This window comes from Plectropomus leopardus, chromosome 7 (assembly GCF_026936395.1).
Source record: "Plectropomus leopardus strain MGB_pleo_1.0 chromosome 7, ASM2693639v1, whole genome shotgun sequence".
Taxonomy (NCBI): Eukaryota; Metazoa; Chordata; class Actinopteri; order Perciformes; family Serranidae; genus Plectropomus; species Plectropomus leopardus.
In genome coordinates, this window is record NC_142182.1 from 1,531,780 (window position 1) to 1,558,935 (window position 27,156).

The 27,156-nt window shown below is 39.4% G+C and overlaps 2 protein-coding genes across 7 annotated transcripts in view; both read right to left on the reverse strand.

The window, feature by feature from the left end:
• The window catches only part of tdrd12 (tudor domain containing 12), a 38,508-nt gene extending 29,890 nt beyond the window's left edge, over nt 1-8,618 (reverse strand). For 4 of the 6 annotated variants that reach the window (XR_015776919.1, XR_015776920.1, XR_015776917.1 and 1 more), the window contains exons 1-12: nt 8,523-8,618; nt 8,198-8,259; nt 6,601-6,765; nt 4,803-4,939; nt 3,529-3,648; nt 2,666-2,721; nt 2,417-2,502; nt 2,022-2,199; nt 1,175-1,427; nt 1,004-1,069; nt 832-883; nt 542-651 (exon numbers count right to left, since the gene is read on the reverse strand). Coding sequence is in view for 1 of the 6 variants with exons in the window: in XM_088079578.1 (XP_087935704.1) it covers nt 542-651; nt 832-883; nt 1,004-1,069; nt 1,175-1,427; nt 2,022-2,199; nt 2,417-2,502; nt 2,666-2,721; nt 3,529-3,648; nt 4,803-4,939; nt 6,601-6,765; nt 8,198-8,221 (1,247 nt within the window). In the remaining 5 variants the exon portion in view is untranslated. The other 2 variants (XR_015776921.1, XR_015776918.1) reach the window with 2 other exon arrangements.
• Nucleotides 8,619-14,756: 6,138 nt separating this feature from the next.
• rxfp3.3b (relaxin family peptide receptor 3.3b) lies at nt 14,757-17,054 on the reverse strand. The gene has a single exon (XM_042481608.2). It carries the CDS (start codon nt 16,823-16,825, stop codon nt 15,626-15,628), a length of 1,200 nt encoding a protein of 399 aa, XP_042337542.1. The 5' UTR covers nt 16,826-17,054; the 3' UTR covers nt 14,757-15,625.
• Between the last annotated feature and the right edge of the window lie 10,102 nt (nt 17,055-27,156).

The following is a 27,156-nucleotide window of genomic DNA, read 5'->3' on the forward strand; positions in this document are numbered from 1 at the left end:
CTCTGAGAAGGAAATCGATTTCTGACTCACATTCACCTCAAACTATCTTTCGACGCCCCCCCCCTCCGCTCCCCCCTCTACTGACTGTCCGTGTCTATTAACGACCATATTCCCTCATCTACTGACTGTTAACCCAACTTGGTAAGAAATTAGATTGAGAAAAACTTTTTTTTTAATCTAGAGCAAAATGTCTAGGGAAAGAGAAAAAACGCTATGGAAAAATGTTATAATTATTATTTACAATAATCCCTGTCTTAAATTGTGTAACAGAATTCTTCTGAGTTTTAAGCACTTTTTTAAACTTTCTTTTTCTTTCTTTTGTCTTTTTCTTCTGCTTTTACTAATTTTCAGGTAATTTTCTTGTACTTCAAGTCTTTTTCTTCTTGTCTTGCTCATTGCCTTCCTCAAATGTTTTTGAAAGAATTCAAGTCAATTTGCCGCCCAAAACAATGAGTTAATTACGGAAAAACACAGTGAATATTTTCCTCCCCAACTGCCAGTGTAATTTTAATCCTGTCCCTATGTGCTTTTAGTCACTCACTGAACGGCTGAAGCTGTGTTGGCAGCGCTCATTTCCTGTCCTGAGCCGGAGCCGGAGGCTGCAGTCGTCTCTTCAGGTCGACAGTCTTTTAGCTCTTTATGCTGACCGACCTGGAAACAAACAATTGTTTCAAAGGTTCTACACTGAAAGCTTCTGAAGGAAACATGGCTTTGGCCCTCTGTGGATTAAGACCTACAAGTAATGTGCCAAAAAAAGGCACCAGAGCTCCAGTTAATAAAATCTCTATCATTTAGTTTGAGGAATGCTTCCTGTGTTGTGCGTGCACTCACAGAGGGCGCCGCCTGCTGGAGGCTGCTGGCAGGATTCAGAAACTTTAGGAACCTGCACGGCACAAGAAGTGATCTGTAACTATCAGCCAATCATATTAAAGCACACATGAAACATGCTGTTGGTTTCAGCCAATCACGAGAGATACTGAATTTGACTGAAGTCAACTCTCACCTGAACAGACTGAGGTTTTTAGTCAGAGCTGCAGCCAGAGACGAGTCAGTGTCCTCCGTCGAGTCACTGAACAGGACAACAGGGTGTTTACATTTAAAACCAAAACATGACTCATCCAGAATCGTTTTTCTTCAACAGCAAACTGCAGAACTGAATTTGATACTCGCTGACCTTTCTGCAGCAGCGTCTGAGCCGTTCTGCGAGCGGCAGCCTGGGGACAGTTGTTTGTCTGTGACCTTTGACCCGCTGCCTTCTTCACAGGTCTGCAGCTCGTGCTGTCGGCTCTGCTGCAGCAGAGAGCTGAGAGGTGAAGCTGTGCGAATATCTAGAGGAGAACTGACAGTGACACTGTGAGCAGAGCTGCTCACCTGCTGTGACATGAGAGTCGCCAGCCAATCACCTGCTCCGGCTGCAACTCCAGATCCTGCAGAATCAAAGTCCGAATCCTTCGACATCAGTGAGGGTTTAACCAGATTTAAGTCATTCACAACATTTATTTCTTATTAGAATGAAATCTTAACATAAATAACTGATAGAAACATCAGTTCAGGATTCCTGACATGTAACTGACAGATATGAATCCAGCTGATCACAGCGACTCGGCCGAGGAGGAAACACAAAAATGTGGTAAATGTGATTGTTAAATTCTAATGTCGTTTACGGTTTTCCATGACCTCAGGGAGCCTGTATAAACATCTACAGTGATATATAATCAAGGAAAACTCAACATCTTGCGTTTTAGAGAAAGCTACAGCAACACGGACATCGAAGGGTCCACGGATGAACTTTGAAACTTAAAATCATTGCCGTTATGATGATCCAGAGTTTGTCACGCACATGTTCACAAGGCTCTGCAAGGAGCCCAAAGTATGTGACTGGATTTTATGACGTGCGCATGTGAATGTTTCTACATATCAGACATCCAGTGTAGAGTAAACTACTGCCGTGCATATACAAATAAATATAAAGAAATAAACATATGACCACCCTGAACAGGAAGTGACGCCTGTGTGTTTACCCGGAGGTGCTTGGGTTTGTGCTGTCCGCTGGTTTGAGGTCTTGCAGACAGTCTGCGTTAAGATGCTGGAGGGCAGCATGACGGGGTATTTGTCCATCTCATCCAGCACGTCGCTGTCAGCTAAATCTCTGCTGTAATACGCAAACTTCTTGGCCACCAGATCGTCGTTGACACAGATCTGAAAATTAATCAAAAGCCTGATGATTCTTTTGTCTATGTGGAACAAAACCAGCTCTGACAACAAACTGCACGAAGAAGAAACTGTCAACAACAACAGATGGGCAGATTTTATTCTGTGATCTTATCTGTATTTATGTGTTAAAATAAAGCATGTGCAAATCTTTTTCTGGCTTAATGCGACTTGCTAAAGCCTAAAATGAGGAGTCATAGCTCACCTTGATGTTTCGTACCGTCAGGTAGAGCTTAACAGAGGTGGAGTCTGACTCTGACTCAAGCAACACGGCCTCAGCCAGAGTCGACGCTGATGGAAGGAAGCAAAATTTCAATCTGGCTGGACAAGACTGGAAACAGGTTTTGACATCAGTCTGACAGCAGCAATTTAAATGTTGTTTCTAAGATGTAAAATCTACAGAAAAATAAGCCAGATGTTCATCTATGTGGTCATATGTGGTGTATATGGTCACCTTGCAGCAGGCTGTGCAGGTAGAGGGTAGCAGAGCTGTCCCACTTAGTGGACGGACTGCAACGGAGAAGAAGAGAGCATCAGGCTGAATTTATTTCACAGTACAAATATCTGAAACTTCACGACACAGATGAAGTGGGTTAAGCAGAAAAGGATCAGAAAAGCAAATTTCATACATTTCCAGAGGAGGAAGAAGTATTCAGATTCTTTACTCAAGTAAAAGTACTAATACCACACTGTTATAAGTTAAGGTCCTGCATTGAAAATTTTACTTAAGTAAAAAAGAAACAACACAAACACCACCTCAGAAACTAAAGTTGTAGAAAAAATGTTAAAAAAGTGGGGTGGTGCATAAACTTATAGATAGACAGACAGAAAGACACAAAAAAATAAAAGCATCCAAAATATTTTCAATTACATAAAACAGAAACATTCAAAAAAAGAATTCAAGGGGCAAAACACCCCAAACAACAAACCAATTAAAATACTACTAATAATAATAATAATACATAGAAAAAGACTTCAGTGTTGATCAGAATAGTTGGCAATTGATTTTCTGTCAATAGACTGATTGATTGATCAATTAATCATTACAGCACTAGTAAAAACTGTAATTTAATTTCTAAACTTTTCTAATGTTTTATTTTGCAGAATCTGTGAAGTAACTAAAGCGTTCAGATAAATGCAGTGATGTAAAAAGTACAATATTTCCCTCTGAAATGCAGTGCAGTAAAAGTATAAAGTGTCATGGAAAGAAAATACTAAAGTTAAGCACAAGCACCTCAAACTTGTACTTGAGTAACAGTAAATAGTGTGTATATTGCTGTTTCAACAGCTGAGTCGTAAACAGCGAGCTTGTCTTACACGAGCTGCGCCTTCTCCTCAAGGAAAGACACTCGCAGGGTTTTCGGTTTGATTCCCGCCAGGTGGAACTTTCTCACCCAGAACGGGAGCCGGAGGAAGGTCTGCACAGCGACGCGGATCCTTAAACCAAGAACACAAATGTCAAAAATAAGACAAACTTTATAAAAACCCAAATTCAAGAGAAAAATAAACAACTAAGAATATTTTATAAATGAGGACATATATTTTCTATTTATCCATTTGCTTTTATTTTAAATGTATGTTTATATTTCTAATGATAGACGTTTTTAGTGAGAAAGGCACGAGCTCCCTGCGAGTCGGCCTGAATGAATGAAGCTCTTTCTATTATTGTTTTTGGTTTTTTTTTATTCTCTCAGGCGGGTAAACGAAACCAAAGCTCCCTCATATTTCATCAGCAGATAGGCCACCCTCTCTAGTTTATCTGTTAGTGTGTTTCATTATATTTCGTTGTATTGTTAAAATGTTTAGATACTGGCAGTGTTAATTTCATTAATGAAAAAACTGCCATGATAATTATTTGACCTTGACAAGCTCAAAATAGATATTTATTAAAAGTTTTTTTTTAAACTAAGACTAAATCTAAAATAGCTGCAAAAGTTAACACTGGTGGACACAACAGTCACTCACGGTTAGCATATCTTCAGGGATTTAAGCATTTATTTCCCCCTAAATTTGGCTTGTAGCAACACATTAGCTTGGGTTTTGGGGGGTGTAAAGACTTGCAGATGTTATTGATACATTTTTAAAGTGCAAAATTATAATTTTATGGTTGACTGTTTAGCGGTGGGTCTAAAATTAGCCTGTGGATGCTCGCAGTTGCCAAGACCTGTTGCCATAGCAACAATAAACATCCAGGTCAGGACTCAGGCATGAGGGGAGTCAGGAAGACTTTAATTAATTTTATGTTTCTGTGTACTAATCATAAGATTCTAGATAAATGTTTACATACATTTTGAATCACAGGGATTTAGATGAATGAATTCAAAGCCTTTAACGACTTTTTAGGATCCGGTGGAGTCCTGTCTCAGATATGCAAATTCTTTCACATGATTTTGGTTTTGTTGCCTTTAGACCTAAAATGTCCTCATTTCACATTCATGAGTAAAATCTCAAATCTACACTTTGATAAAAACTTCTGCCAAAAACTGTTATGCATCCAACGTCTTTGAATCAGAGTAGTCCTGTATTTAGATTAACTGATTATTAAGGCAGTGGTCCAGTGTTATGGGGGACTCGTGCAGTTCTGGTCTTACTGGTCTGACGGGACGATGAGTCGCTCTCCGTGGTCAACCAGGAAGCAGCGAGCATGACAGGACATGGAGTCCATGATGATCGACTCCACCAACGCCCGACACCACGACTTTATCACTGACCAGTACACCACACACACCTGACAGGACACACAGACACACACAGACACACGCACACACATACACACACGCACACACACACACACACCAGGGTTACTGCAGAAGACCAAATCTGAGACTAAAACTTAAACAGATTTTAAAAAGTGTTAATATATAATTAAGGGACAAAAAAAACCCCAAAAAAGCAAAATAAGAAGCATAAATAATAAATAAAAACACCAAGTAAAACAAAATCGGATTTCAGATCACACCGGCTTTGTTTTGCTAAACCACTTTGTCCTGTCCCGTTTGACTTCTTGAGGACAGTGACAGAATATTTCCAGCAGGTGGCTGCAATGCATCCCAGCGGCTGCAGTCAAGAAGAAAAAGCGGCTTCATGCACACAAGCTTTCCTTCGACCTCACAGTAGATTTGAAGTTTTCCTTTTGATTTAACTCGGGCTGCTAATCAACAAACTCTGCTGGAGCAATATTTGTGATTCACAGTGTTCAATAATAAAATGACTTCATGGGAACTTTAAGGTTCAACAATGGTTTTGAAAATTACATTCAATATTATGCCTTCTTTCATCCTACTTTTTTCCAGGTAATATAAATCAAGGCTTTCCTCATAATAATTAACCCTTAGGGCGTGCTTTAATATTACACACGCTCATATCGCTCTGCATACATAATGTGCTTTTCAAAACCAAGCTTTAAAAAATATTATGAATCAGGAATGGACCGATTATCCTCTCGGCTGATTATTGTGGACGATATTTGGCATCTTGCCGATTATCTGTATCAGCGTTTTCTTTTAATAATCACCTATAAAATTAATTATTCAAAAAGTGCAAATAAAGTGTTGGAATGGGAGGAGCTTTTACTATGTAAAACCTCAGGGAGCTATTTTTATTTATTTGTTTTTTAATTTAAATTTTTGCTTGACTTTTTTAAAAAAGTTGCTGGGAACTTGCTGTATATGATGTTAAAGTTTCAGATTTGATTTAACATTTGCTAAAAGCATTTAAACAAAATTGTTATATTCCAAGTTCTAAATGTTGACAGAAAGATTTGAATTTTTATTGTAAATGCATATTGGTTCCAAATATCTGTTATCAGTCTTATTAACTGTAATAATCGATATCAGCCCTGAAAAACAAATATCAGTCAACCCCTATTGCACATAAAAATGATTTTCTACCTTCACTGAGTATATTTTTTTAACCAACATCAGTCCTAATCATAAATATTAAATATTCATTCTTTTTCAGAATTTTAACCCTTTAAATTCAAGATTTCTGTAATGATGCCCCTGTGTTTTTAGATGAAAAAAGAGAAAGAATTCATTATTTTCAATACACTACACCCCAGGAAGATGTTTTTTTGATATTAGTCTTGGATATGTCAATAATTTGGATTGACATTGATTTTTACAGTGCACCTGATGGAAATAATGTCTATTTTCTCCATATGCCAAACATGGCATATGAAATAAAAAAAAAAACTACCTTTGCACACCTAAAACCTCGCTGAAATTAAAAACTAAAATCACAGACTAAATTAAAAAACTGATAAAAATTTCAAAGCCACAAACATACAATCCACCTTCAGCTCGATCAAACTGTCACAAGAACACGTACCTGTACCTGAATCAGGTGTGTAAAAGTGTGTGTGCAGTGAGACTACAGGTGTTTCGTTACCTGTCCCTCCTCTAACGATGGCGGCTTCAGCTTGCGCAGGTCCTGAGTGACGTCATGGTAGAAAAGGTTCATCTGAGCCAGCAGACTGTCGTACTGGTTTGTGGTCTCGGCGTCACAGCTGGGATCCTGAATGACCCGACCCCAGAGGCTGGACGGGCTCTCGACCTGCAGGGGCCAGAGAGAGAAGTTTCAAAGAGGGACAGGAACCGGGTCCAGTTTTACAGATGAATACTGTTTATCCACAGGATTTCCACTCATACAATCCTTGTTTTGCTCCCGCTCAACCTTTCTTAACCCTTAGGGCCTGTTTTAATATTGCACACACTCACACTGCTCAAGTTTAAAAAAATATCACACATTAATATTATTTTTTACTTTCATTGATTTTTTAACCAACATCAGTCTGACTCATAAATATCAAATATTCATTAATTATCAGAATTTTAACCCTATAAATGCAAGATTTTTGTCATGATGCCACTATGTTTTCATATGGAAAAAAGAGTAAAATTTTCAATAAACTACAGACTTAGTAGATTTTCTTTTATTTGATGATCACAGTCAGGCATGTGTCAATGATTAACAGAAATACTGAGTCTTTTGAACATCAGGCAATAAGAAATATTACACATTAATACAATTTTTTACTTTCATTGGGGTTACTTTTCATCAAACATCTGTCCTACTCAATATAAAATATTCATGAATTTTCAGAATTTTAACCCTTTAAATGCCAGGTTTTTGTCATGATGCCACTGTTTTTGGACGAAAAAATGAGAAAAAAGAAATTATTTTCAATATACTACATGCTGAGATGTTTGTTTTTTTTTAATTGCTATTATCACAGTCACGGATATGTCAACTGTAATGTATATAATTAGCAGAAACACTGATTTTTACATCATTATTTGTGCAGTGTCAAGTACGTACATTCATACCACTCAGCATACAAAATGCTCTTTTCAAAATCAGGAAAAATATTTCACACTAATATGATTTTTGTTTACTTTCATTGAGTTTACTTTTCAAACAGCATCAGTCCTAACTATCAATATCAAATATATATCTATTTTCAGAATGTTAACACTTTAAGTGCCAGGTTTTTGTCATGATGCCACTATGTTTTTAGATGAAAAAAAAGGTTGTTTTTTTCTTAACAGTATAAATGGACCATTTTTGTTTTACAGTGCATTTTAGACTTATTGTAGGAACTGAGCTGGAAATTCAAAGATTAAACTACATTTTACAGTTTTACCAAAAATTGTTATATGTATTAACACAGCCAAAATTATTTAAAGGTTCATATCATAAAATTATTTAATTAACTAAATGACTTTAGTTAATTTCTGGTGAGGTTTATGTACTTTTACTCAAGTATGTCTTTCAGGTACTTCATCTACTTCATAATTTACTTCATTTACTGTCATTAATTGTGCTTGAGACCTGTGGCGTTAGCAAAATAAAGTATAAGTACCTGAGCACAGTAACACTACTTGAGTAAAAGTACTGGCAGATTCCCCTGAACGTTAATTAACGTTAAATGACCGTTAATATCAACTGTTACTGGTTGTGATTAGTTAGCAAAAAGCTCACTTACCTTCAAAATCGTTATTTTCGGCATGGTGCGTGCGGATCCGTAAATTCACAGCCTGTAAACAACTGCAAAAAACACGAAAAGTTAAGCTACCTGGATGATTTCACAGTAACTCCATAAGAAAAAGAAGATTTAAAGTTGAAAGCGGGTGTTTTTAACCGCCGCCTGTCAGCTAACGTTAGCTAACCTTCAGTTAGCTCAGCAGCGCCACACCCAGTTCACCGAAAACTAACGGCGGAGACGCGTGAATTTCGAAAGGTGTTAATAAAAGTAACGTTTTGTGCTTAAAACAGTTTGGTTTCCATCAGATTTAAGCCGTTAAACCGACCTGTTTCCGCCGTTTTTGAGGGTTAGGGCAGGTTGGTCCAGGATAAAGATGGAGGAGGCTTCACTCTGAGACTGACCGGTGAGGTGAGAGGGTGGCGGAGGAAAGACCCGCCCTCCTCGCCCTCTGATTGGCTAATAGCAGAGCACCTTACGTGAGGGTTACGTCATGTCCGTTCGCTCCAACGGACCGTTTTTTTCAAAGATGGCGGATCATGGAGCGCCTCAGTAGTTCCCGAAAGTAGCGCTAATGGCTAACAGCACAGTGGAGTTGCAGCGGGAAATACCATTTATGATGGGCTTTAACAGGGTAAGACGTCTAAGGAATGTTTTTTTTATATTATTAGCATGTTTTAGCTAAATTAACATGTGCATTATAGCACGATATTGGATTATCTGCCGCTAAATTAGCAGATTTACGAAGCAATAACAGCCATGCTAACGGAGTAAGCTAACGTTAGTACACTCTTCTGTAAACACTGAACACATTTCGTTAGCAGCTAACAGACTGTTAATTTAAAATGTCCTGCCCTTGAATAGTTTCATCTAAGATTGGGGGATTAAAGGGGAGAAAAGGCTTGTGTGACTTATTTTACAGCTCAGCTTTATTAAAGATAACAAGGCGCTTGATAACAGAGTGCTACTTTGTGATATATTAGTATTGATATGGATTAAGAGTGTATATGTGAGACTAATAAATAATGCAAAAACATTACTGTAAACAGAAATGTAATTTAAGGGTAAATGTTTTTAGCTTTGTGGTTCTGTTGACTCCATTTGTCTTTATTATGTTACAGCTCAGCTGATTTTCCATTGATGGCAAAGGGAGGGAAGCTGAAAGACCTGAATGAGATCACGAGGTAAGTCATTTAAAAAAATGAAACACACTAGGCTTAATAGGGAATTATTCTAACACTGACATTGTTACACTACTGTATTATATTATTTTTATTATGGTGTTATATATGTAATCTTGTTGTTGTATATTGGAAATTACAACAGGAGTGCTGGGTGCTGGAGGAACTATTTCGAAGCAGGTTATAAAAACGCAGAAGGCTCTAGTTTAATGTAGTTCATTAACGTGTAAATCCAATAGAGGGCAATATTATACAGTCTAATAAAGACTCCCCTCTGGAGCACAGATCTGAATAACTCATGCATTCACATGCAGTGGTTTACACTTTGTATTAAAATCACTCTCTTATATTAACAGTAGTGTGACGACAAAGAAAAATGAAGTAGCCTAGACCTTTTAAACAAAGGAAAAAGCTTCGACACAGGGACGGGCATGCTGACAAACAATCAAAGTCTGATAAATGATTAAAAACGGATCAATATTTGTAGGCCTTTCATATGAAACACTAAAGAGAAATGCTGAGGTTAGCACAGAAGAAGCTAATTTCCAATTTTTATTCTAATGCACTAGCTAGTAGTCTTCACATTCGTTGGTTTGATTGGTCAAAGTAGACAAGAGGAGTGTGATTGGTTAGAATGGGTGAGCCAATCAGAGGCAGAGTATGGCAGAGTGAGGCGGGTCTTGGAATGTAACAACGTATATTTACTCAAAATGCTGTAGTCTACTTGACTACACATTTTAGGTACTCGTACTTTACTTGAGTATTTTCTTTTCATGTCACTGTAGTTTTACTCCACTACATTTCAGTAGGAATATATTCTACTATGAAATGAATGTAGTGAATTGTCTAAATGTAGTAAAATATTTCTAATTTATCTTGCATAAAATCAGTTTAAAATGTCTGATTTTGAAATCTCAGAATTGGTCTGTTTGAAGTTTTCCTGTTGTGTTTTCAGGCTGTTAGGTTGTTTAGGTGAAATTCGTCATGCTGCTGTTTCAATCAGGAAAACAGATTCTGAATCTCAGTGGGACTATTCCTGTTTAAATTAACGTTAAATTAAATGATAAAATAAAATAAATATTATGTGTGCTACAAATGAAATTGCCAAACAGTTTACACGTGTACTACTCCAATGATTTATTGATGAATCAATCACTTGATTGAAAGAAAATTAAAGTAAATCTTTTTCTTTCTCTTTTTAAATAATTTTGAGATTTGAAAACAAACAAATAAATAAAGTATTGTTTTTTTAGAGGTTAAATTATCAAACAGTTTACACAACTGAAGCTGCAATGATTATTTGATTAATCAATCAGTTGATTAATATAAATTAATTGGTGAGAGTTTGGGTAGTAAATACACAACCAGACAAACTGTAGCAGGTTTTAAGTTTTTTTTTGACCCCGTCTGTTTAGTCTGATCTTGCATGTTTTATTACATTTGCTGTTATTGATTCATTTCATAATTTTTGCTGGTTTTACGTCTGCTGTTCTTTTTATCTAAGTATTGTACTGTTTTTATTATTCTTGTGGAAATGATATTTTCACCCTCTTGTTGTTCTTGGGTATTTCATTTTCTACTCAGAGTGGGTGTAATACATATACGATGCAATATCTGTATTTAGGGGCTGATGCAATAGCGTTAGGCTGGTGCAATACTAAAGTCAACCTTTGTGACTATGTTGACTTATTTCATTTTTTATTTTTATCTCTCTGTTGTGTCGGTTTGATGTACATTGTCTGGATGTCTGGAGTGTGTCGTGATTGCAGTTTTTGTGTGGCACTGTTGCCCAAGACAAGATTTTCCTTATGGGGACAATAAAGTTCAACTTATCTTTTCTTAATTGCCAACTTTTAATAAAAATGTGAGTCTTTTTCCCTTTTAAAAAAAATATTTTGAGACTTTGAGTTGTTTTCCACCTTTAAAAGGTTTTTTTTTTTGGTAATTAAATTTGTTATCTTGGGCTAAAAATAATGATAAAAGCATCACAAAAACAAAAACAGAACAGAAAGTAATGTTTTGTCATCTGGAATAAATACATAATGAAGTCATCTTAATAACAGAGCTCTCGACTCCCATGCTCTCCTTTTATGTCTGTCCAAAATATTAGTTTTTCCTCGTGAGTCCTGAGCGGTGCCTTGCTCAAGGACACTTCAGAGGGAGGAGCAGCTGCGTGTGCGTCCAGCTGTGAGGTGTGTACTCACAGCGAGTCACCGGCTCATTTTTCGGGATGGGAGTAAATAACTTTGAGTCGTCTCGGGGGCCTCTGCAGCCTGATGAGGTTTCCTCTCATTAATGTTGGCAATGAGCAGAAGTCTGCAGAGACACCTCATCCACAAACAGAGTTCATCTGAGCGTGTGGCTTTACGGTCGAATCACTGCTAAAACTTCACCGGAGGGCACTCATTATGTTGTCTGGATAAGTCAGCAGTGATCACGGTGCTGTTTTGTGGAGATGAATGTCGTCTGTCCTGCTCTGCAACACAAAATCCAACCTGCAGCCGGTTCACAGACGTTCTCACTCTGAACTCTGAACTTGACGGTGCTTTTGGTCTTCGGTTGCAACGCCAAAGGGCACCTTTTGCAGGAAAGTGTCAGGTTTAAAATGCTGCCAATAAGGACGCATTATAAGGAGCACGAGGGTTCCCACAGACCGGGTAGGTCTAACAAACCCCGGACTTTCATGCAGGAGTACGCTGTTCGCTTCCCATCTGACTGTGATGTTTTTTTCTACACCTCACCATGTGCCTCCTTCCCCTAAGGGTGCCATACCAGCATGTGCATTTGTTTTATATAAATTTATAACTTTATTTATATTGAACCTTTTAAAAACAGTTAAAGGTGGGCGTTTTTTCTGCAGGTCAGAGTCGCTCATCAGATGAATTTGAGGGGTATGCGTGAACCAGGGTCGGTTGTGATTCATGTTCCTCTGGAGGAAAAATCATTTCCATCTTGGCTCAGTCCCGACCTCTGCTCTGCAGCACTCGCCTCAGGGCAAAGTTAACATTTCAGCTGCTCCACTGGTCACATCCGAAAATAATGTAACTGTCGTTTTGTCCCTGTTCACCACCTTCAGGAGGTGGGAGTAACATGGCAGCGTCTCAACAGCAGCTCACTGACTCTTCGTCTGAACATTTAGGATTCAGAAAGCTAAATGTGAACGCGTCTAATTCGATCTGTCTTGAGTTGTGAGGCGAGGAGTGGGAGTAAATGTAAACATGACAGAATAAGTGGACAGAGAGTCCACCTGAGACGTCCTGTCTGCTGTCAGACTCTGTGTTAAATCTGAGTTTACACTGAAAGCTCCTCAGGCTGACCTCATTAAACCAAGTGCACCGTGTGTGTGTGTGTGTGTGTGTGTGTGTGTGTGTGTGTGTGTGTGTGTGTGTGTGTGTGTGTGTGTGTGTGTGTGTGTGTGTGTGTGTTTTTTTTTCTGGGCTGTTGGCAGCTTTATGTGATGAAACACGGAGCCGCCTCTGCTCTACAGGGAGGATCAAAGTCCGGCTCAGAGTTTATAGGCTGGACCGTCTTTATGTAACGTGCGGCTCCTTGTTCTGTCCTGTTTGTATTCGGCTCCTCCTGGTTTATGTGAAGCCCTTTATAACTTTGATAAGTGCTTTAAAAAATACACATTAAACACGTTCCTGCTGCTCTCTGTTCTTTGAATGTAGTGATACTCAATCTGGCCCCTGATAGGGTCCCTGGTGGCCCCCCAAAGATTTTCTTATTCAAAGTAAAAATAAAGTGATTGACTCTGTGAATAGTTTTTGTCCTTTTAGTCTCCATAAGGTGTCAGAGACATAAAACAGCATCAAAATAGAGCTGGTTGATCAAAAAAAGAGCCAGAGGAGGATCCCCCACACCCCTGACAGAGGACACAGCTGAGACACTCATGTCCTAAAATACTAGAAATGCCCTAAAATCTGAGAATTGTCCTAACACCCGAAATGTCCTAATGTCTAACAAATGTCCTAACATCTTAGAAACACCCTAAAATCTGAGAAATGTCCTAACATCCCAGATATGTCCTAAAATCTGAGACATATCCTAAAATCTGAGAAATGTCCTAAAATCCTAGAAACGTCCTGAAATCTGGCAAATAACATCCTAAAAATGTCCAATTATCCAAAGAATGTCCTATAATCCTAGAAATGTCATAAACAAGAAATGTCCTACAACCCTAAAAAACTGTCCTTAAGTCCTAGAAACATGTGTAGGGCTGTTGGGACTAGCCTCCTGTCATTGTGGCCCTAAACAAAACTGAGAACAATGCAGCAGCATTTTGCACTCTTTACATAAAAAAATCTTTGCAGCTATCAAACAAAACTCTCTTCTTGTTTTAGGGACCACCGATTTCCATGAGAACATTTAACAATTCTTCATTTTGTCCCCAAATATATCAAGGTCACAGAGTAATTTAGGTAAAGCTGAGTGTTTGTCTGAAAACAGCAGCTCCTGATTGAAGGGTTTCTATACTTCAGATGCTGCAAAAAGCTGCTGTGACAGGACAGAAGTTAAAAGCTCCAACAGAGTGCATCATTAAAAATAAAAAATCATTCCAGTGGAAGTTATTAAGAAATCAACTCACAACAGTCGCATGAGTTATTTTATCTTCATTTCCTTCAGCAGATCTGGACATGATGACTCTCTGCAGCCGATTACTGCAAAACATTTCCACCGTTAAGCTTGTTTCAGGGGACATTTGTGCTTATTTGCACAAATTGCAGTTTTGTTTCTCAGTTAATAAGAAAACAAAACCATGAGCAACATTTGCCCAGCTGGTTTTACATAAATGTAAAAACGTTACATTCAGTTAAAATGACCCAAAGCTGAAAACAATTTGACAGCAGTTTGTGTTATTTAGATAATAGCTGTAATAAAATAAGACTATTGATACTGATAATATCTGATTAAATTTTAGATACATCACAGTCTTGATACGAAAAATGCAAAGTTTGTAGTTAAAGTTAAATGTTTGTAGGATTTTAGGATATTTCCAGGATTTTAGGGCATTTCTGGGATTGTAGGACATTTCTCAGATCTTAGGATGTTTCTAGGATTTTTGGATGTTTTTAGGATTTTAGGACATTTCTCAGATTTAAGGAAATTTCTCAGTTTTTAGGATGCTTCTAGGATTTTAGGATGTTTCTTGGATTTTAGGACGTTTCTCAGATTTTAGGACAATTCTCAGACTTTGGGACATTTCTAGGGTTTTAGGACGCTTTTAGTATTTTAAGGCATTTGTTGGATTTTAGAATATTTCCAGGAATTCATAACATTTCTAGGATTTTAGGAAGTATTGTTGCTTTAAAATGTCTCAAGCATCTTCCATCTTCAACAAGATTTACATTCCCAAGAAGAGACTGCTTTAAGAGCTCTGCTGCCATCAGAAACATGTAAACATCTCAAACGTTTATTGTCATTTTCCCAAACAAAAGTCATCCTTGTTAGGATTATCTTTACAGTGCAGGGAGACAGATTCAGAAAGAGCATGTTAACACTCCTCTTCATGTCCTAAATATGTGATCCACAGACCTGAACCTCACAGCCTGCTGCCCTGTTACCTCAGAGACCCTGAACAGCACCAAAACTTAAATCCGTGTCACACATATTAAATATTTTATTCTCTAAACATTGTTTTTAAGGTTGCATTGGCTTTTTTTTTAACATTCACTTTCTCAATTTGAAACATTTTATACACCAGCCACAATAAACGTCAACAATATTCCACAGAGTAATGTCTGAAGCTGAATCCTCCACTATCAGACTGGGATTTCTCTAAACATGAAGTCAAGTCCGCACACAGAGACTTAGGAGCGAAGCAGCATGAGACAGCCCCCCCCCCAAAAAAAAACCAAAAAACACAGCCAGCTTCAAAAACAACAAACATCTCAGTATCACTGTGCTTTCACATCCCAGTCGGACTCAGCACACAAGAGTGAAGCAGAAACGCAGCTGGATGGTTTTACGCAGAGGTGCGCAATTTACGCACGGTCCTTTCTCACATTTATTGTGATAAAATATGTACATCCCTTTGATTGAGAGTCAAAAACGCAATAAGCCACGTGCAGCCGCGATGGTTTATACTGGATATGGCACAAATATTTGGATTTCTCCAAAATAATACTCCTGTGTTCAACAAAACAGTAAAAACTCCAAACACTTTGTTGAGAAAAGGATGAGACATTTGAGGCGAATCATTTCAAATTTCAGTCGGTTAAATATTTTGCCCTCCAGATGAAACTCAGTTCTACTTGTGCAGCGCGTCCGAGTCGCCGTGATCCGTCAGAACCGACAGCCTGCAGTTCTCCGTCTCCACATTGTTCAGCGGGATGACGACCTGCGTGTCGTCCGGCTCCGCTCTCACAGTCCCGGAGAAGGGCCGCAGGTGGCATGGGTTGGTCCCGCCGGGCGAGGAGATCCTCCAGAACAGATCCTTCATCTTCTTTCTGAACTCGCGGCGCATGAGGCAGTAGAGCACCGGGTTGAGGCAGCTGTTGGTGTGCGCAAGGCACACGGTCACCGGGTGGATGTACGTGTGCACCATGTAGTACGTCCTGTCCCAGTTGACCACATTGAACTTGACGAGGACGCCCCAGAAGGTGATGGCGTGGTTGGGCATCCAGCAGACGAAGAAGGAGAGGACGACGATGGTGACGGAGCGGGTCACTCTGGACCTGCGCTTCACCTGGTTGTTGTTCATGCTGCGCAGGCGCACGAAGCGCAGCAGCAGCAGGTAGCACACGCTGACGATCAGCATTGGAAACACGAAGGCCACCAAGATCTTCTGTAGGTGGTACAGCGCCAGCCACGACTGGCCGTCCGGGAAGCCCAGCAGGCACAGCCGCTCCCCGGCCACGCTCTTCACCGTGGAGAACACCGCGGTGGGCAGAGAGGCCGCCGTGGCGGACACCCACAGCCCGGCGATCACCCAGCGCACCGGGCACACGCGCCGCCGCGTCCGGTCCTTCAGCGCCGACGCCACCGACCAGTACCGCGTGACGCTCATGGCCGTGAGGAAGAACACGCTGGCGTACATGTTCATCACGGTCACAGAGAGGATGATCTTGCACATGGCGTTTCCAAACGGCCAGCTGAAATCCAGCGCCGTGTCCACCGCCCAGAACGGCAGCGTCAGCACGAACTGGAAGTCCGTGACGGCCAGGTTGAGGATGAACAGGTTGATGCTGGAGCGCTTCTTCCGGCCGCGGCGCACTTTCATCAGGAAGAACACCAGCAGGTTCCCGACCAGCCCGGCGGCGCAAACCACCGAGTACACCACCGAGATGAGAATGCGCAGCGCCGGGGAGCCGTCCGCCGGCACGTCGATGTCATCCAGGCTGCTGAAGCGCTCCTGCCCCGCGGCGGACCGGTTCAAGGAGGACGAGGTGTTCCACAGTTCCGCCATCCCGTCCGGTAACACTCCAGAGCCGAGTCCCGCAGGGCGCATCACCGCGTGCGCTCCTGGAGAAGAGAAGCTTCCCGCGCGCTCAAGTGCGCACAGTCCCCGCGACGCATGTTAACCCTGTGGTCACCGGGGCTGCTGTTGTCACCGCCGGTGTCCGGTTCACTGAGGAGCTCCGTGCGCGCGAACCTCACTTTATATTGTGCTGGTGCCCGTGCAGGCGCGCGCCCGACGGCGGACTCGCGTGTCATTTTAAATCAACTCCTCCTCCTTCTCCTCCTCCTCTACCTCCTACTTCTCCTCCTCCACCACCTCCTCCTCTTACTACTCCTCCTTTACCACCTCCTCCTCCTCCTCGTGGTACTCCTCCTCTTCCTCCTCCTGCTTCTCCACCACTACCTCCTCCTCCTCCTCCTCCTCCTCCTCCTCCTGCTGCTGCTGCTGCTGCTGCTTCTCCACCAACACCTCCTCTCCCCTCCTGCTCCTCCTCCTTAACCTCCTCCTCCTCCTCCTGCTTCTCCACCAACACCTCCTCTCCCCTCCTGCTCCTCCTCCTTAACCTCCTCCTCCTCCTCCTGCTTCTCCACCAACACCTCCTCCTCCCCCTCCTGCTCCCCCTCCTGCCTCTGTGTCCCATAAAGCAGCAGAATAACTCACCTGTTTAACTCTTACAGTGTTTGAATATGTGACTCCTCCTGCTCCGGGTTTATTGTGTGTTTCAGGTTTCTCAGGGTCATGGAAAACCTGGAAAAGTCCTGGAATTTTCCAGGCCTGTCTCAGCTTTAACTGCTGTTAGTTTTTTAAAAAGCATTCGGTTGCTCGGGCATGTAGCTGCTGATGGCATCATTCAATTCCTGCGGTGCGTTTTTTGAATTTGCATCGTCTTGTGTCCTGTCGGCTCTGAACAAGGTCCATCCATCCAGTGCAACAGCTTGATGGGCGACACAGATTTTCTAACATACATTATTGAAAAAATGTAAAATTAAACATCCATCATAAAAGCATTCATTTTTAATTATACTGTATGTACATTTTTAACATAAGATTTTGTTACAATGTGCTCACAGACAAAATGGTTATAAACAGCACTGACTCAGGAAGTGTGTAAGTGAATTACTTACCTGAAGCAGGAGCAGCAGCAGCCAGATGGCCCACAGCAACATTTTCCCATCATCCTCCTCTCTGATCCAGCTGCTTGGTGCCAAACTGCTTCACTGATCTCCTACACAGCTTTCCCTGTCTGCAGGGAGCCTTCAGAGCCGAGCGGCGCACACACACCAAAACGATCCAGCTATTTTACACAGTTTTTATAGGAAAAAATTTAAACATAGAGGGTAAGAAAAATGACATTTTCTTTTTGTCTCCACCCAGTTTCATTGGAGGACACATTTACAATTGAAGTTAAATTTGTAATTTGTAATTTATCGATTTAAGAAAGAACAGTGTACATTATTCCACATTTAATTCGTAATTTGTAATGTAATTTATATAGACATGGGACAGTGCACAATAAAATATTAAACTCATACAAAACAAGTAGAGATGCATCGGACCAGGTTCTAGCAAAGCTGCTATTTTCCACCAGTTGTCCCTGGAAAAAATAAAATAAAATATAATAAAATAAATGACAGAATTTGATTAAATAAAATACAAAACATCCATTCATAAAATTTTCCAAATATTATTGCCATATCCCACCCCACCTAATGAAGAAAAATTAAATTTGCTTGGACTTTTCCTGCAAAAAGGCACTGACTCTGAGACAAAAATACAGGTGCACTCCTCGTTAAAACACAGGTGCATCCAAATTAGCCTGTAATTTTGACAATCAGCCTGTCAGAAGCTTGCAGGAGTGACTCCATCAGTTTCTTTCTTGGTGATTGTTTAAAATAATTTCTCATGAAAATACAGTAAAAACCCTCTAAAACTGAGCCATGAATTATGTTGAGCTGTGAAAAAATTGTTTGGATGTTTTTAGCCTGAATATATTTAAATAAATAGCTTCAACTGTATTCTTTTTTAATTGTTAGGTTTTTACAATTATTCTTTAAAAATATATTTTTCCTCCTTCAGTAAAGTATATTCAAGCATGTCTCATATTTCACTTGATTCTATCAGTTTATCACCACCATATTTATTGAATTGAACTGAATATATACTTTATTTTGAACATTTCAAAATATGTGCATAAGAGAAACAAAGGAAAATAAAAGTGTATATATATCACAGATTTTCAGCATGTCTTGTACTTGTTTGTATGGATTGTATTTCCACTTATAATTGGTTAAAAATGTTCTATTCTCAAAGCATTTTTCCAAGAAGCATGATCGTGTTCACTTCCACTGCAGTTTATTCATCTGAAACCACTCACTGACCTGTGTGGGAGGTTATGTCTCCCACACAGTTATTTTCATTAGTTATGGACAATTTTCAGTGCTTTTTTCCCTCTTTAACTCTTTGAAATAATTGGTTTAGTGTCTTTAAAAAAACACCGTCAAAAGGCAACAAGCAACTTAAGACACGGATGAAAAATGAACAAAAGAATTAGAAAAAAGGAGTTACAAAAAAGTTACCTGAAAATAAGCACAAAAGAGAAAAAAGACGTAAACAGTCCTGAAAAAACAGCTATTTTTTTTCATTTAAATTTATTCATTTTCATTTAAAAAATGTAAAATATAAAATTATTATAATTACAAAATTAGCCTCTGGACATTTTCCCTCCTTTCTAATTGTTTTTTTAAAATATTCCTCACCCTCTTTTTTAAAACATTTTTTTTTAGGTGTCATGAACTTTTTGCTATCTATCTATCTATCTATCTATCTTTAAATACATAAAACTACTATATTTAAATTAAAAAGAAATGTTACAAAATTATCATATTATTGTCCTAATATTATTGTTATATTATTGTCATTATTATTATTATTATTTTAAGGTTTTTTTTCTTTTTTATAAAATATTTGGGTCATTTCCTATGAAGTCCCTTATTGCCTTTTTTTTTTTTTTTACGTTATACTCCGAAAACGAGCAAAACGGGTTCAGGCTGAAAACGTTTTTCCCTTTAAGCTCATAGTTTTGATTTCACGGCACACTGACAGGTTAGTTGACGTCCGGAGACTAAACTGCGGTCCACTTTATGTGAAGTGTCCTAACCATGGATGTCCTAACTCTGAGCCCGGAGGTCAGACCGTCGTCCCTTCATGGGGACGTCTCCGAGGCATCGTATCAGGTGTTTTTTCGGGGCGGTTGATTAATAAATCCATGATGATCGATCCGATATGGGGTGTCTTCCGTCCATATTTTAATCATGTTTCGGTGATAAAAGTATATTAGCATTGATGCTAAATGCCGTATAGGTTTCCCACAGTTCCTTTGGAGGTGTCAGAGGTTTGTTTTGGTCTTGTCGTCCAATCGGAAGACGATCCGACGCTTTGTATCCGCTGACGTTGCCACACGTCATCTGAAGCAAACTGCACTGTGATTGGTCTAATCCTGCTGTATCTATCGCGCTGTGTTATTGGCAGCGTGTCAGGAGTGTGACGTGGCCCTCTGCAGCAGCACAGAGAGGAGCTGCTGTGCAGAGTGGCGATGGGACTTTTTTTGTGTGTCCATTTTTTGAACTATAATAGTTTTAATGTTTATTTTTTCACTTTCTGATTCCCAACACTTGGGAGACACTTGGTTTTCTACAGCAATAAAAGCTTGTGCTTAATACTTTTGGGTGATATATCACTCAAGATCTGTACAGTTCAATTTCCATCTTGTTTTTTCTTTTGTCTTTACGGTCTCATAACTAATTGTACATTTAAGTGACATCACTACAGCCTGATAGCCCAGTTTGTCCTGAAAAAAAAAAGTGTATGACTTCATTGTGCACTGAGGGACTGAGGTTTTAATTGCATTATTATACAAAAAGTCCAGGCGAACCAAAACTGCATAAATCAGATTCATTTATGTTTAAAGTTTGTTTTATTTTAGAGTCGGTGAGATTGTTTCCTCTCTGAGTCCGGAGGCGTCTCTCCGGCTCAGTTGGTGTCCAGAGCTGTGAAATAGCGTTTGGTCAGCGGAGATGACTCTCAGCGGGGGGCTGTCGCCTGCCTCTCTCTGCCTCTGGTTCAGCAGTGAACTTCCCAGATGGTACAACTTTTTTTTGTTGATCTGTCTCTGCAGTCTGGACCCAGATGAATGCATCAAATGACAGAAATTTAGCCAAAGAGGCGTCACAGATGGTGTGTGTGCGGCAGGTCGATGAACCGGCCTCCACGGGTCCTAATCTTATCTGCGCCCCCCCTGGGAGCTTTCGCTGCTGGAGGTATGAAAGTGTGACCAATCTAATCTGGAGCCGTTTATTTCTGTCATCAAGAGCCCAAAACTCCACAAACACACTCAACTTTACATTTAACCCTTTGACACCTGGGCAAAGTGTCTCAGTGTCTTTCAGAAACACAGGAGGAAGCCAATGAGCGACAAAAGACAAAACGATCCACCAGTTAGCAAGATATTTGGAAAAGAATTACAACATAATTAAATAATAATAATAATAAACAAACAAACGAAAGATGATCTCCTTTTGTTGCCTTTTGACATTTAGTGACCTTTGGTTAAATCACTTCTCTGTAGTCATGTGACACTTTATGGCTTTATTGCTTTTTATCGTCTTAAAACAATTGTAAAGGAAGTTGGGCTGTGAGTGAACATCGTGTCTGACCCAGAAAGACGAGGACAAACTCATTTAATGAGCAAACAGCGAAAACTTCATCAAACAACAATCTGACCGTTAATCATGTGAACAGGTGGCAGCGGAGACAACACACTTTAACAAGGGACGAAAACGAAACCTCTGATCCAACATCTCTGCTCTCGACATCATTCGTCAGATTTGTTTGGGTCTTTATCTTTGCAAATCTCTTTATATAAATCCAGCTCCTCATTGAATTTTTGTCTCCCTAATTTGTAACCTTTCAGACTATAAACTAATTAAATGTCAAATAAAGATTTACAGCACATAAATAATCAACGCTTTGAAGCAAGAGCAAATTGGCTTAAGTTCTTTCAAAAACACGAATAAAAGGTTTTCGGAAACATAGCAAGAGTTGACCCCAATATTAGCAAGAAATTAGTAAAAAAAAATGCAAGAATGTTACCTGAAATTGGACAAAAAAGGAAACCTGAACTGAAATAATGCTTAATTAAAGTAAACTGAAATAAAATGAATGTGAGCTAGAGCGCTATGCCAATTTTTGGCTCTGAAATGTTTTTTAAAATTTTGATATTTTTTGATCAATTTTTGATTTTTTTTCCTTTATTCAAAACTTTTTAACTATTTTTGTTTTTGGTTGGGTTTTTTGCAGCTTTTTAAACATTTTTGAAGCTTTTTTTTTTCTTGAAAATGTTTTTTTGGGGGGGGCATTTTTTTTTTTAAATTAGAATTTTTGGGTGATTTTAAAGGAAAACAAAATAATAAAACTAAATAAAAATGGTCAAAATTACACTATTAATCATAGCCAGAATGTGTAAAACAGAAAGTATCAATGGATTTTGAAATGTGTTATGCACTCAGGCACCTTATTTATCCTGAAAACCTGTTTTTTTAAAAAAAAAAAAAAAAAATACAATTATGAATTTTGAGGTTAAAACAGAATAAGGCATATTTGGGGTTAAATCTGGTTTTCAGTTAATAATTCCCATGTGGAGCAGCTCCAGTTTTTAGGCTCTTGCCTTCACAGATATTGACTTGAACTTTCTTTACTCTGACTTCATTATGTCACGTTCGTTATGTGCCGAGGGAACGAAGAGTGAGTGAAGAGTTTTTGTTTGGTCGGAATAGAGCCGTGTTCTTACAGCCGGAGGGATGACGCGGCTGAGCAGAGGATCTGTGTGATTAATGCATTTAATAAGAATCCAGAGACCCTCAGGAGGAAAAGCAGGAAACAGAAGGAGGTTAGGATAACAGCGAGGGCGACCTCATTTGTTTATTTTCGCTCACTCGGTTGTTTCACCAGATTTTGTGAGGAAATGCTGCAGAGGAATCTTCCTCTCAGCTCAGTTGTAATTCTTTGCATGTTGGTATAGATCAATCGTCACCTCATCGTCTGCAGTTGGTGCAAAATGCAGCTGCACGTCTTTTAACTGGAAAACAAAAATGAGACCACATAACGCTGGTGCTGGTCTCCCAACACCTCTGGCTTGCTGTAGGTCTTTACAGTTTACAGTGTTTTAAAGGTTTTAACCCTTTCAAACCAAATCTAATTGGCTTGATTTCTTCAAAAGAGGGCCAATTTTACAAGAAACTGCCAACGAAAGCGAAAAAAAAATTACAAAAAAATGACCTGCAAATTAGCACAAAAAAACTGAAAAGAAAATGACCTCAATAAAATTTGAAAAAAATGATTTATGTCAGCAAAGTTCTAATTTAAGTAGCACAAGGTTCCCTAAAGGGGAAGTGGGATGGGTTGGTGGATGAGTCCAACAAACCCCTGACTTCCATGCAGCAGCCCAGTGTTTGCTTCCCGTCTGAATGTGGTGTTTTTCTTCTGTTTTTTTGTTTTGCATGAAAAATTACTTATAGGAAAGAAATAGTTGCCAGTTAATTTTCTAAATAATTGTTTCAACTGCGCTTTTATATTTTCAGACCCTTGGTTTGTGTAGAAAAAATGTAATTTATGAATAGTTACCAAAAAATGCTGGTGGTGTAAAATAATCCAGTAACCTCAGTTTAGTATTTAAGTACAGTACTTGAGTAAGTAGAAATAAGGGCATTGGAAACAGTCAGTAAAAACAGCACGGCTCCTGAAAGACTGATTCTGTTTTTGACTCCTCAAACTTTTCCATTAGACTGCTGTCACATTAAATCTGTTTTGTGCCAAAGCTTTTCAATTTATTTCAGTCAAATGAAGGATTGTATAAGCTGCGTTAAAGCCTCTGCCGTGTTCAATAAACTTTTTACTCAGCGGCGAAGCCCTAAAAGCTTTCTTATTCAAACCTGCTCACCTATTAACATCCCTCCTCCAGCTCTCACAGACATCTTTCATTTCTAAAGACTGATGGAGGACAAATTCTGGACAAATGTTTGGAGGACTGTCTGAAAAGCACAGAGCAGCATCAGACTGGGATTTACAGCGTTCAATAACCTCATTCACTGTGTTTTTCTCCATGTCACGCTGCATCCGTCAGTGATAGAGGCAAAAATTTCTGACATTTGTCCCCTTTATTTGGTTTTAGGCTTCAAAACATTAAAAATAGCAACACATTTTACGCCAATAATGGTGTAACAGCCACAGAACATCTGAGAAAACAGAAATAAAAGGTTGTGAAATCTATGAAAAAAAAAACTGAGTCGTCATTCTGATGTCACAGTTTGATTTAACCCCCTTATCACCTGGATTGTCGTCAGCATTTAAACCTCTGAAACATTAGAAAATTGGTTTGATTTCTTTCAAAAACGCAGGGAAAAAACATCATGAGCAACTCGGAAAGAAATTTCCAGCAAACAAGTAAAAAAATAAAAGATAAATAGAAAAATTAAAGATGACAAGGAAAAATCTAGGGCACTACATTAATAATTCTTTAAATAATATATTTAAAATTATGTTATGTTTTACTTCTAATTTTTAGCTCTTTATTTAAGTAATTTTTTGTCTTTTGATGTTTTTAACTTTTTTCTTATTTTTCAGGTAATTTTCTTTTTTACATTTATTTTCTAATTCCTTGCTGTGTTTTGGGCATTTCTTGTGAAGCTGCCTACCATGGTTTTGAAAGAAATCAAACCAATTTGCTCTGGTTTGAAAGCGTTAACATCCGTCACATATGAATCGTTTTTTCTGTTAGTAGAAAGTCATAAAAGAAGCTGCGTCTCTGTGTGTTTGGAGCCTGTCGGTGAGGACATGCATGTCACAGCAGGAGCAGCTCAGGTGGAACTAACCGCATTAACACGAGCTGCATCCTGTTTGTTTGTGTTCAGAGCGGAGATGAGACGTTGTGAACGCTGCCGCGTTGGTTTGGCTCAGTGGGACACAGAAACAGGAGCGAGCCGCCATTGATGTCGTTGGTTCCACTTGTGCTTTTCCTGCTGTGACATGTGAAACGTCCTCATCTGAGTATCTGTCTGTAAAATAAAATGTTGACTGCAGCTGTAATTTTGCATAGTTTGTATGTTTAAGATCTGCAGAGTCCTGCACACACAGCACAGTGAGGTGGCACACAACACTTCAAAAGGCATAAACCTGTTAACCCTCTATGCTACGGTGTGGCCTCGAGACATTTAAACTCACACACGACATCCTCAATAATGATGCAATACTTTAATGAAGAGCCACGGCCCTGAAGGAACCAACCAACCAGCTGCTCAGTCTGGCTTTTATGTTGTGTCTAACTATCACAATTTTATGGTAGATCCATTTTTACTTATTTGTTATGCTGTTCTTGTTTATGTTTCTTCATATTGTAATGCTCTTTGAATTACACTCGATTTGTTTGGAAGGTGCTATAGAAATGAAATTTGACTGATTTGTTACGACTGGTTCAAACGCCGCAACATAGGAGGAGACACGCACCAGGTTGGATGCAAAAAGAAAAACATTTATTTACAAAAAGATCAAGTTCAAGGTCCTAATGCAAAGGCAGCACAACCAGTTTTTGGTACTGTGTATTTAGGTTAGGTGGTGCAGTGTTGCTTCAGGGTAATGTACCCAAAAGTGTACCCCCAAAGTATATATTTTAATATCAAATAATTATATTGAAAAGATCTTTTTAGCATTGTAATGTGCACCATAGAGGGTTAAATCCCTGTCTCCATGACTGAGACAGATCTGCATGTCTTTTTTCCTCCTCAGGAGCTCTGACGTGTTGCATCAGATGCTCCTCTGGTGTTCACCTCCTCTCTGTTTCACATTCTCTGTTTAATCATCAAATCTGTGTGCAGCTGAGATCGACATCCTGCCGCTGTACGAGCTCAAACATCAGCAGGCGGCAGAACTCTGACCTTCAGAAACAACACGATAGGGCGGGGCAATATGGATAAAGTCTTATCACGATATTTTTTATCATATCAGTCGATATCAATATATATCACAATATACATCAAATCACTATTTCTGTTGAGCTTAATGGTTCGCTTTTACTCCTAAGTGAGATATGAAGATATCATGAGGTTAATCGTAGTGTAAATATTTATTTTCTGTCAGACATTGAGCATGACAAATATACTATACTACTATATACTACTATACAATTTTTTGCAGTTTGTTTTTTGTCCTCATAGTTCACTGACACAGTGTCATGTGACCATGGTGTGTTGGAGTGTAATAAACATATGATTTATTATCATTTATTAAACTTTCCAGCATTATATAAAAATGAAAAGCTCCATCTGAAACAAACTTCAGGTAAATTGAAGCACATTGTGCTGATAATAGGCCAACCTCTCCTGACTGCAGGACTCTGACTTCAGCTTCTGTCAAACTTCTGTGCTGTTAATCATTTTACTCAGGAATTAAAAACTTTTGAGTCGGCCTACTTCTCCTATAGCTGCCAACAGCCTGCCGACATTCACAGTTAGAGAAAGGCTGAAAATAAGCTCATGTGCTTGTGGCCCCGGGCCCCCAAAACATTACATCCGCCCCTGGTAATAATAATGAGAGCTCAGCGCGGCCTTCGGATGAGACACGGAGCGATGCGTCCTGCTGTTTCTAAATAATTCATCCAAAGTCTGATTACAGCTGAAACTAACACAAAGTCGTCTGTAGACGTCTAAAGAAGTCACTCTCCACCTCTGCAAATTTGGCTGTGGCTGTCAAACACTCAGCTGTATTCTAGAGTCAAAGTCCTTCACTGCATTTGGTTCTCCGCGGTGCTATTCTTATTATCACTGGCTGTTCGTGTTGTCTGTCAAAACATGGCTGGAATGCGTTGTATCGACATTCTGCTGACTATGTCTCATATTTCAGTCGATGAAAAGTTATTTCATGATTGATATTGTTATAGTTTTGTCACCCAGCCCTATGACAGGATCAAACTGGAGGTGAAATCTTCCTCTGGCTGGTCTCCTGCAGCAAACTGTGCAGCCCCGAGGGCACAGCTAATGGTCTTCACTTTACCTCACACCTCTGTGTGTTTCCTCCATGGTTTATTCTGGTCTTGTTGTCCCTGTGTACCTGTACTCTCTGAGCTCTGCGGCTGTGTGAACTCGGCACCGATGAGTGGTGTGAGTAATTGCGGTGCATTAGCGGGGGGATAATTATGTGGATGGATGTTTGTTCAGGTGAGCGCACAGCTGACGACCTGGATGAACCTAAAACATTTTACTGCTCGACCCAAAAATACAGTATATGTAAATTGGCCTTTTTTTCTCAACGACATGAAGAAAAACCATGACAAA

Bases quoted from the DNA above. Each gene is read 5' to 3' on its own strand.
- rxfp3.3b (XM_042481608.2), bottom strand. From the start codon at position 16,825: ATGCGCCCTGCGGGACTCGGCTCTGGAGTGTTACCGGACGGGATGGCG.